Source organism: Scomber scombrus, chromosome 6, assembly GCF_963691925.1.
Source record: "Scomber scombrus chromosome 6, fScoSco1.1, whole genome shotgun sequence".
Lineage (NCBI taxonomy): Eukaryota > Metazoa > Chordata > Actinopteri > Scombriformes > Scombridae > Scomber > Scomber scombrus.
This window is the reverse complement of record NC_084975.1, coordinates 30390787-30401174: the sequence shown is the minus strand read 5'-3', so window position 1 is coordinate 30401174 and position 10388 is coordinate 30390787. Positions and strand designations below refer to the sequence as shown.

The window sequence follows — 10388 nt, the reverse complement described above, 5'->3', positions numbered from 1 at the left end:
CATTCATTCCGTGCCCAAGAGAGGTATTACAGTTACAGGTCGAAGCAAGCTAGAAAAGCAATTAGTGGTGAATATATATATACACTACAGTACCAGTGAAACCTCATCTCACAGTCACATCTTTTTTTTTTCATTTTATGCGCATGTGTGTGTGCTTTTAGGTACACCCGGGAGGCAGGGGTGCGCTCCCTCGAGAGGAAAATCGGGGCGATATGCCGAGCCGTGGCGGTGAAGGTCGCCGAAGGTCACAGAGTCACCAAGTCAGAGGCTGCGACCCCCGAGGGAGCAGCACTGCAGGGAGGTGAGGACCTGAGTTGACCAGTCAGGAGGCTGGAAGTTTAAATCAACACATCATCTGTTCTCTACATTATTCTCCTTCTGAGTCTTCGCCTTTTAATATGAAGAGGTTCATTAAGAAGCTGTTAATAGGAATCAAATGATGCCTAAAATTCTACTTTTATGAGATAATTGATAAAACACTCTTCCTGTAAGTGTGTCACTCTATTTAAGGTGGAATCAGAGTTATCATAAGTCTTATTATCCACTCAGCTATACAAGAGAGTGTTGACATATGCATCATCATCATACACTAAATTACAGTAACCTGCTGGCTGTGCATTATTCAAAGATTGTACGGCTGTATTCCCACACACACACACACACACACACACACACACACACACACACACACACACACACACACACACACACACACACACACACACACACACACACACACACACACACACACACACACACACACACACACACACACACACTCTTTTGAAGATCTGAAGATCATGACTGAGCTGAAATAAATCACAAGCCTGTGCCAGACAAAGGCTCCATAATAGCACAGCAGAAAATGCCAACCCCCCCCCCATAGTATCCATGGCTACACTAAAACAGAAATGTATCCATGGTAACCTCAACAAGTTCAGTGAGATCTCCATCCAGCCTCTAACCAGCACCCAGGATACGTTTGTCTCTACTTATAAGTAGATATAAGTAGAGACATAAGCACACACACACACACACATACAGTTAAGGAATTTTGTCAAATATATAAATTGTTGTACAGTAATAATAAGATAAGTATATTCAACTTCTAAAAGTGGAATGAACAGAGTCTGAGCCAAACACATTTAAAGCAATAAAGATAATTGAACAATTGGAAGGAATTGGCAAATATACTTTAACCTTATCAATACCATTTTGCCCAATTCATCCACACTATTGACAGTTAAGCTCTCAGAATACACGCAAAGCAACATTGTTGAAAAGTCAGCATTCTGCACGCATGTGTTTTCAGTTATGGTGGCCGATCAGACGTCTGCTCAGGTTAACGGTGGATGGAGCTGTGCTTTGAATCACCTGAGGTCACTAAACTCTGTGTACCAGTCTGTACTTTTTCACAGTAGGTGTTCTAACACGGGGAAAGTTCAGATGTAATGAACATGAACGATACACAACTGCCACAAGGTCACCGGGACAATTTCATGCACCAGAGTCGTCACTTACTTACACTTACACTTTTTCTCCCGCTGTGACCAATCAAAATATCAGAGATGTCAATCTCTGCAACACAGCGTGCGGTTCAGAGGAAAAGCTCTGATCAGGCACCATAAGTGAAAACACCTGCGCGGTCGTGGAGTTGCGGCAGTTCGCCACTAGATGGCACTAGTTTGAATTGGAACCAGCAGTCTTATGATGTATACTCCAGTCTTCACACCTGTCATTTTGAGCCCAAACTTGACTCTGACTCTGAAGTTGATTACTAGATTAGATTTAACATTTTTTTTAGAAGGATGAATTGAGTCAGACTCTGTTAGTGATATAAAGGAGAAAGACAAAATATCATCAGAGTAGTTTTGTGCTTGTTTGTCTGTATTTCCAAGTAAAAGATGTCACTGACATAAACATCAGTGTGTGTGTGTGTGTGTGTGTGTGTGTGTGTGTGTGTGTGTGTGTGTGTGTGTGTGTGTGTGTGTGTGTGTGTGTGTGTGTGTGTGTGTGTGTGTGTGTGTGTGTGTGTGTGTGTGTGTGAATGATGTGCGTTAAATGCATTTTCCTAACAGGACGGTGTGTGTTTGATGTCTGTGTTGCATTATGGGGCTGTTGTTTTAAAACAAAAAAAATTATATTTGTTTTAATGTTTTCAGATTTCGTTCTACTTTATTTGATGTTATTTTAATAAGTACTATTATCATTCATTCTAAGTTTATACATTTTTATCATTCTTATTTTCTTGCATGCATTGGTCTCTTTTCTTTGTTTTTGTTCCATCACCTTTTCTTTCTTATAATCAGCATGTAAACTTTAAAGCACTTTGAACTACATTAACCTGTATGAAAAGTGCTTTATAAATAAAGTTGGATTGATTGATGACAGTGTGTTTGCAGCTCTACATCATCAACTCTTCTTTCCTTCTGAGGCCTCGTTAACTCTTATCTGATTATTCCTCGCTCCCTGAAGTCACCTCAGTGTAGAAAAATAATGTAAATGAGACATATTCTTCCTCTTTTAGTCGTGTATTTGGTTACCTAACACTTCCAGCGGGACCACACACACTCACAACGTGAAGGAAATGTGTGTTTAAAGCTTTTAGCAGATGTTTTGCTTGCATGATGAATTACCTTTTAAGACCAACATCTAACAGAAAGTCTCTAAAGGGATATGTGTGTTATGTGTTTTTTCCTCTCTGGAACATATTTAGCTCAGTTACTCTTCACCACAATCACACAGTGACATGAATCTTTCATTTTTCTTCCCTTTGTGTGTGTGTGTGTGTGTGTGTGTGTGTGTGTTCAGACAAGGCAGCTCCCCCAGAGATGCCCATAGTGATCGACCACATCGCCCTGAAAGACATCCTGGGACCTCCGCTGTTTGAGATGGAGGTAAGCAGGAGAAGGGAGGAGAGCTGGGTGGGGTGTAGACTGACCTGCATCTGCACATAATTAACAGTGTTCATGACCCACGTGATGAAAGAAAGACAACACATGTAGTCAGTTACAGAAAGCTGCATCTCTTCTTTTTATGCGACTTGTCAACATCGGTCTTCACGGCTCATGAATCTTTCAGCTCCACAACAGCTGCAGTTGATTATGTCAGCGTGGTTGAAAGCACAGTAGTGGGATGCAGCAGCCACTGGAGGTGTCATCATCATACAGTATGATGTGAAACATAACACAGTTTGTCTTCTGCACTGATTTTTACTTTCCCTTCCTGTCTCATTCATCTTTGTCTTTGTTTTCTTTTCTTGTTTTTTTCCCCTCCATCCTTTTCTTACTTTTATCTTCTTCTCCCCCCAACTTCTTTCTTCCTCCTTCACCTCCTACCATTTCTCCTCCCCTGTTCCCTCCCTTCCTCTCACCAAGGTCATGTTGGCCTCTTTTTTTTTTAACATTCCTGCATTTTTGAAGACTGATTACAGGCCGCTCCCTGCAGTCTGTCTTATCTCTTCATCGTTATATCAAATAGAGCTTTACAGATGTGTGTGTGTGTGTGTGTGTGTGTGTGTGTGTGTGTGTGTGTGTGTGTGTGTGTGTGTGTGTGTGTGTGTGTGTGTGTGTGTGTGTGTGTGTGTGTGTGTGTGTGTGTGTGTGTGTGTGTGTGTGTGGGAAGGTGTCGGAGCGCCTCACCCTGCCAGGTGTGGCTCTGGGTCTGGCCTGGACCCCCCTCGGTGGGGAGATCATGTTTGTGGAGGCGAGCCGGACGGAAGGAGAAGGTCAGCTCACTCTGACCGGTCAGCTGGGAGACGTCATGAAAGAATCCGCTCATCTGGCGATCAGCTGGCTCAGAGCTAACGCTAAAACCTACCAGCTTACTAACAGTGAGTACACACACTTACAGATCTATGTACTATATCAATTATATATGGCTTTACAGGTGTGCAGACAATATGCAGTAAGTACATGTGTGTGTGTGTGTGTGTGTGTTTGTGTGTTTGTGTGAACAGTGGTTGGGGGTTCAGATCCGTTAGAAGGGACAGACATCCACCTCCACTTCCCCGCCGGAGCTGTCACCAAGGATGGCCCCTCTGCCGGTGTTACCATAGTAACCTGCCTAGCCTCGCTGTTTAGCGGCCGGCTAGTCAGATCAGACGTCGCCATGACGGGGGAGATCACGCTAAGAGGGCTCGTGCTGCCTGTGAGTTATAACATCCAAACACACGCCGCGAATATAAATCCGTCCGAAACATTTTAACCAAACCGCAGCGCTCTGTCCTCCTCAGGTCGGCGGGATCAAGGACAAGGTCCTGGCGGCCCACAGGGCAGGAGTGAAGCACGTCATCCTCCCGAAACGCAACGAGAAAGACCTCGAGGAGCTTCCGGCCAACGTCCGCGCCGACCTCGACTTCGTCACAGCAGGAAATCTGGACGAGGTGCTGAGCGCCGCATTCGATGGAGGGTTCCCCGGGACAGCCAGCACACACACACACCCTCAGCTGACCAGCAAGCTGTAATGATACACACACACACAGTGACAATATGAAGATTTAACCAGAGGAGGCAAACAGAGTGTCACCTTTGAGCTTGGACTAACTAACAAGTATTTCTCTGATATGCAATGACATGATTAATAGTTTGCACATCTGTCGTTCAGGCATGTCATCGATCCGTAACCCTGTTTTAAAGGAGCTGAATGAAGCGAACACACAACCTGTAGGAGAGTTTACTGACATGGACAGAGAACAACCAGTCTGTGTTACATAAAGTTACATCACATATTGGCATTGACTCACAGCCTCTGGTGACCAGCTCACTTTACCGGCTGCTGTTTTCTTGGCTGTTTACATTATATTAATAGCACTGCTGTAGCCAAGTCAAGTGGATGTTAGCTTATTAATGTCATAACACATTAACAGGCACTAATTTAGCTAGATGGATTTCTTGTTTGTGCTGTAAAGCGTGAGTAAAGCAGTAATGATGGTGATCAGATAGTTTCAGATGACTTGTTTTAATTAAGTCAGACTCTCTTTGGGTTTGCTGGCTTCACTGAGACTAACATTGGTGATCCTGGATGAACCCTAACATGAAGATTGGTATCAACAAGCATGTTCATGTGAGTTCTTAATTATAAGCTACGTAAACACAAGTGGTGTATTTATTATACAGCAACGTGACAGGAAATGGTGACAATTGGATTATTGCAGTAGCAGGAAGTGATAATCAGAGTGAATGGAATTAAGACTTCTTCGGTATAAGATAACAGCTGGTATAATGATTTATTTTGAATTATTATCACAAAGTGGCCTCATGTTATTCTGATCCGCAGAGATGGAATAAGTTTGATTTAAACATGCAGAATAAGAATAGCTTCATTTACTTGTAACCTTATTGACTCTATTTTTCTAGACACCAACAGGTTTTGATGGGACCCCTCTGAATTAAACCTGTACTGTCACACATTGTAAACCAGTGAAGCCAGATTTCAGCCAATTTTTCGGACAGTTTGTGTAATTTTCAGATGTTGGTTCTGGTGAATAAAAGCAGTATTGAATATATGACAACTAACGTAAGATTACATTTTGTTTGACTGTATTGGAAGTATGTATAATTATGTCTCATCAGAGATCCTACATCGTCTTTATTACAAAATGCAGTTTTTTAGCATCTTTTAGTATCTGGAATCCTGTGTGTTTCCAGTGAGGTGCTGACAGAAGAACGGGTTGTAATTCCTTATTAATATAAAAGCAAACTGTAGCATTAATGACTTTTAAATACATCATGACTGGTTATTTTCATACTAAAGTCACAACTGTAACAGCACAGCAGAGCTGAATTAAAGATCCCTGAAATCATTTGGGTTTTTCAGATGTTCTTTTTTTTTTTTTTTTTTTTTTTTTTATTGAGTGACTGAGTCAAATTCACTCAAATAGTACCAGTGTGTGTTTGTGTACATGGAGATGCAGCTGAATTCACCCCGAGGCACAGAAGAAAAAAGGAATATTTAACTCTGCGCCACAGATGGGATTTTTCTTTTTCTTCTCACCCTGCAGAGATCTGATGTGAAACACCAGCGTGCAAGTGTGGTTTCCCCCCCCCCCATCCCCCCCATATCCCCCCATATCCCCCCATCCCATATGTAGACAACCATGAAAGGATTTATGGACCCGAGCAGAACATTTTGCACGGATACATTCATAAAGGCCACACGCATCAAAAGAACAATGTGGGTTTAAAAACAAAAAAAAACACTTATGCATATATAACTTTGTGCTGTGTGCATTATTGAAATCCACAAATATGCATATGTCAGCAGTGCTATGTAAAACTAAAGCTGAATAATGACTAAAAGATCTTTTAAAAGGATTGACAAAAATTTGGCAAAAGGTTTGAAGATGTTGGATTCAGGTATGACGATGCAGGATTCAAGTGTGAAGAAGCCATCGCGGTGGCATGTTGTATCATCGCTGCAGATGCTGGAACCTGCCGCACATTCGATTAACAGTGACACCTGTAGTGATGTCATGTATAATGAGCTTTTTTTCCTCCCCTCTTTCCACACGTGCTCATTTAAATGCTGACTCACTTATCCTGCTGTTAAAAGCCGTCTGTGCTCCTACATACATTAATCAGCTGCATTCTTGTGCATATAAGTAATATATGCTATGAAGTGAGCCCAGCTGATCAACACTGTGCACGACAAAGTATCTGACAATAGATCTGTGTCACATTTCCACACTATAAACTTAATCAAAGCAGATTTGAGGGACTAAAAAAAGAGACTAAATGTGCTGTTAAAGGACACTATTGACCCACAGTTCAGTGCACATAGATGATTAAAAGGAGCTTCTCCCAGTTCGAAGAAATTAATAAAATATTTGGGGCAATGCATCATCAGAAAACAAACAAAAATAAAGTATTGGTGAGGTTGAACTGGCAGCACTGTTCTAGTTCCTTTCATGCTTACAGCAAAAACTAGATATTATGAATATCAGTGTAAAGTACATCATACACAAGGATAAATTGATTCTTTTAACCCTCCTGTTGTCCTCGAGTCAAGGAAGGAAGGAAGGGAGGAAGAAGGAAGGAAGGGAGAGAGGAAGAAGTAAGGAAGGGAGGGAGGAAGAAGGGAGGAAGAAGGAAGGAAGGAAGGAAAGGAGCGAGGAAGAAGGAAGGAAAGGAGGGAGGAAGGAAGGAAGGAAGGAGGGAGGGAGAAAGGAAAAGAGGTAGGGAGGAAGGAAGGAAAGAAGGACAGAGGAAAGATGGGAGGAAGGGAGGGAGGGAGGAAGGAAGGAAGGAAGGAAGGAAGGAAGGAAGGAAAGAAGGAAAGAAGGACGAAGGAAAGAAGGACAGAGGAAAGAAGGAAGGGAGGAAGGTAGGACGGAGGTAGGGAGGAAGGAAGGAAGGAATGAAGGAAGGAAGAACAGACAGAAGGAAGGAAGGGAAGAAAGAAGGAACAGTTAAAACATACGGGGTCAATTGGACCCGGGAGGACGACACAAAGGTTAAAGGAATGTGTGAATTTTCTTGTGGCAAAATTCCCACTCATACATAAGAACTATCAGCAATCAGTTATTACATTTGTTACAACTGTTATCACAGCTGTTGTGCTGCAATCAGGCCGAAAAATGTCAACTTTCCCCAACAGACATTTATTTAAAATAGGTGTTATAACATTTATTGAGCCCTCTGAGCCACTTTGATTTGGGTTTTGGTGGTGTAGTGAGAAGTTTCACCTCTAGAGGCTGCTGTTTAGCCTCAGAGGATCTGAAGCAAACGCCCTGCCTGTACTTAACCATCACATGTATAACCTGCTTTAATCCATCACATCCCTCTTTCTTGGTCACATATTTTAAGTATTACAGTTATTATATGTGGCTTTTTATGATGCTTCTGAACATGTATGTACTCTGTGAGTTCACAGCAGACACACCCAGTCCCAGTTTAATCCCAGTATCAAGGCTCCGTCTCTCAACCTTCTGGATTTTACATTTCCCCTCAGCTCTCAGCACATAATTACCCTGAGGCCCTGTGCTGGCAGTGTGCCCACTTCACATGACACACACACACACAGTATGTAATTTTAGGTGTGGTCCAGAAAAGGTGAACTGTAGAAAGTGTGTTTGTTTTTGTTTTGTTTTTTAACTTAAATCTAGATCTTGAAATCTTTTTTTTTTTTAATGTTAACAAATGAAAAATAAATGACTGAATTAAAAATCAGGTAACAAATGAAACTGTCCTTAATATTCAATATTTTACTGATGAAAATTGAAGAACTTCATTTTGCTGAATATCCTGTAACTGCTCGCTTCACACACAGCTGATTTGGTTTTGTGTACAAATGTCACAGAATATATAAATGAGTCTGTGTGTCTTGGCTAACTGTGGAAGAACAGATAATTAAAATAGTGTGTGTGTGTGTTTAGCTCTCCCTTGTGGACTGTTAGGAACTGATCATACTGGCAACGTTTTAAACACTGTAAACAGCAACAGTCATTCCAGCTTAATGTGTCCAAGAAATGATTAGTTTATGTTTTACAAAATCATTTTCCAGTATGACATTTTAGTTTACTGCAGTTGTGCTTTTTTTGTTACAATGTTAAATAAACAACTGACTGTATGGGCGGGTGCAACATGAAGCTACTGTAGAGCTAACAAGCGCTAAACGCTAATAAAATCCACATATGAAGTTTTCTGAAAACTGATGCTGCCACTATAGATGTTAGATTGTTAATTCTCCAATGCCCTTTGCATGTGGCAAAACATACTTTTAAGATCCACCAAAAAAAATAAAAAATAAAAATCACCAAAAACACCATACCCTCCCCCCCCCCCCCCCCCCAGCCATCCCTAATCATTTCCACAGTGCCTTACCTCCACATTGTCATGGATCACTGACAGGAGACTGGCATGTCTGTATACACCTTTTCCCTCAGCTTTACCCTGATTTTAAGCAAAGTGTTGGTGCTCATGTGCTTTCACAAAACTATTCCTGCCGGTGTGATCTACCTATCTGACCTCACAGGCTGCCCTACATCCAAAGACCTACTTAACAAAGAGAAACTCAGGAGGCTGCTAGATGCATTGAGGACAATATCACTGGGCTGTGTTCTACAGCTGAAACTTTTTGTTAGTTTTTGTGTGTGTGTGTGTGTGTGTGTGTGTGTAATATGTGACATTGGTAAGAAGCTGAAACACGTGTGGATCATGATAAATGGCCTTGAGATGTGAATTAGCATTGTCATCATATTAAAACAAAGATTTTGCTGACACTGTATATTTTCCCGTGTTGCAGTCATAAGGATGCATGGTCACACCTTTGTGGAAAAGGGGGGCGGGGGGTGGGGCAACCTTGTGCTGAGGGGAATCAGTGGGGAAATGAGCCGTCTTGTTCCAGGACTTACCTGTATCATTTATGTTCCTTCTAGATGGAGTCATATTTTGGCCGTAAATGAATTCCTACAGGTGTGATGAGACATACTAATGTTCTACAACCTGCTCAAATGAGTGTGTGCTGCTGCAACCCTCACCTTAAATCTCTCTGGATTCAGGAACTAGTTTAGTACATAGATATGTACTCCTACAAGACAGATTCCTGACATTTCTAAGATGCTTTCATCACAAATTGATTTCAGCGTAAATAATTGGAGAGAACATTTCATTGAGCTTCAGAATTCATTTGGACCTTAAAACAGCTGTTGGCGAAACAAGACTAGAGCAGGTCGCCCACTAATCACGATTGATATTAAAATATATATTTTATACATCAGATTCTGAACCTCAAAGTGCTCCTGATGGTTGCTTGCTGCCATTGGTAGTGTGTGGATGGGTGATGGGTGAATGTAAAGCAGCCATTTAACAACACAATCCTACCTCCAGGTCCATTGAGTAGCTGTTCTGGGCCTTTCAGTCCTATCGCATGGTCTTCAGCTGTTCATGGCGTTAACCCTGCTGTCACAGAACTGTAGAGAAAGATTGACGTCAAAATAACCCATGTCTAATTGAATCTGCATTGGTATATTTTTTGGCCACCTGGGGGCAGCAGAAACAAGCTGTGAACACAACATTGACATATTATACAGTATAGCCATGTAGTTGCTTGTTTACACACATACTGCAGGTACAGGGAGAAAATTTGCATTCATTTTAGGTCACGTTCATGGCTACCTCATGAATGAAAGTACAATATGCACTCTCGTTTTAGCTTCACCAACACCTGAGGAAAATGTCTGGCTTTTACAGCTGCTAAATGCTCCAGCGTTCACCAGCTAGTCGCCAATTGTCTTGTCTGTTTGGTGCTGAGCTGGAAGTATAAAGAGGGTGTTTAGATCTTCCTCTCTGCAAACAGCTGACTCCCGTGGGCCAGAAAAACCAACATAATGAGCTGAAAGAAGCTGCGAAAGTTCAGTGCTGCAGAGTCGGAGGTACATTCTCTGAAAG

The 10388-nt window shown here is 41.8% G+C and overlaps 1 protein-coding gene across 1 annotated transcript in view; it reads left to right on the top strand.

Annotated features, from left to right (window-relative positions):
* The window catches only part of lonp2 (lon peptidase 2, peroxisomal), a 20079-nt gene extending 14276 nt beyond the window's left edge, over positions 1-5803 (top strand). Inside the window, exons 13-17 of the mRNA XM_062421122.1 lie at positions 162-301; positions 2812-2897; positions 3625-3832; positions 3959-4149; positions 4235-5803. Coding sequence (XP_062277106.1) covers positions 162-301; positions 2812-2897; positions 3625-3832; positions 3959-4149; positions 4235-4465 — 856 coding nt within the window. The 3' untranslated portion in view covers positions 4466-5803. The remainder of the gene's footprint in view (positions 1-161; positions 302-2811; positions 2898-3624; positions 3833-3958; positions 4150-4234) is intronic.
* Positions 5804-10388: the final 4585 nt, after the last annotated feature.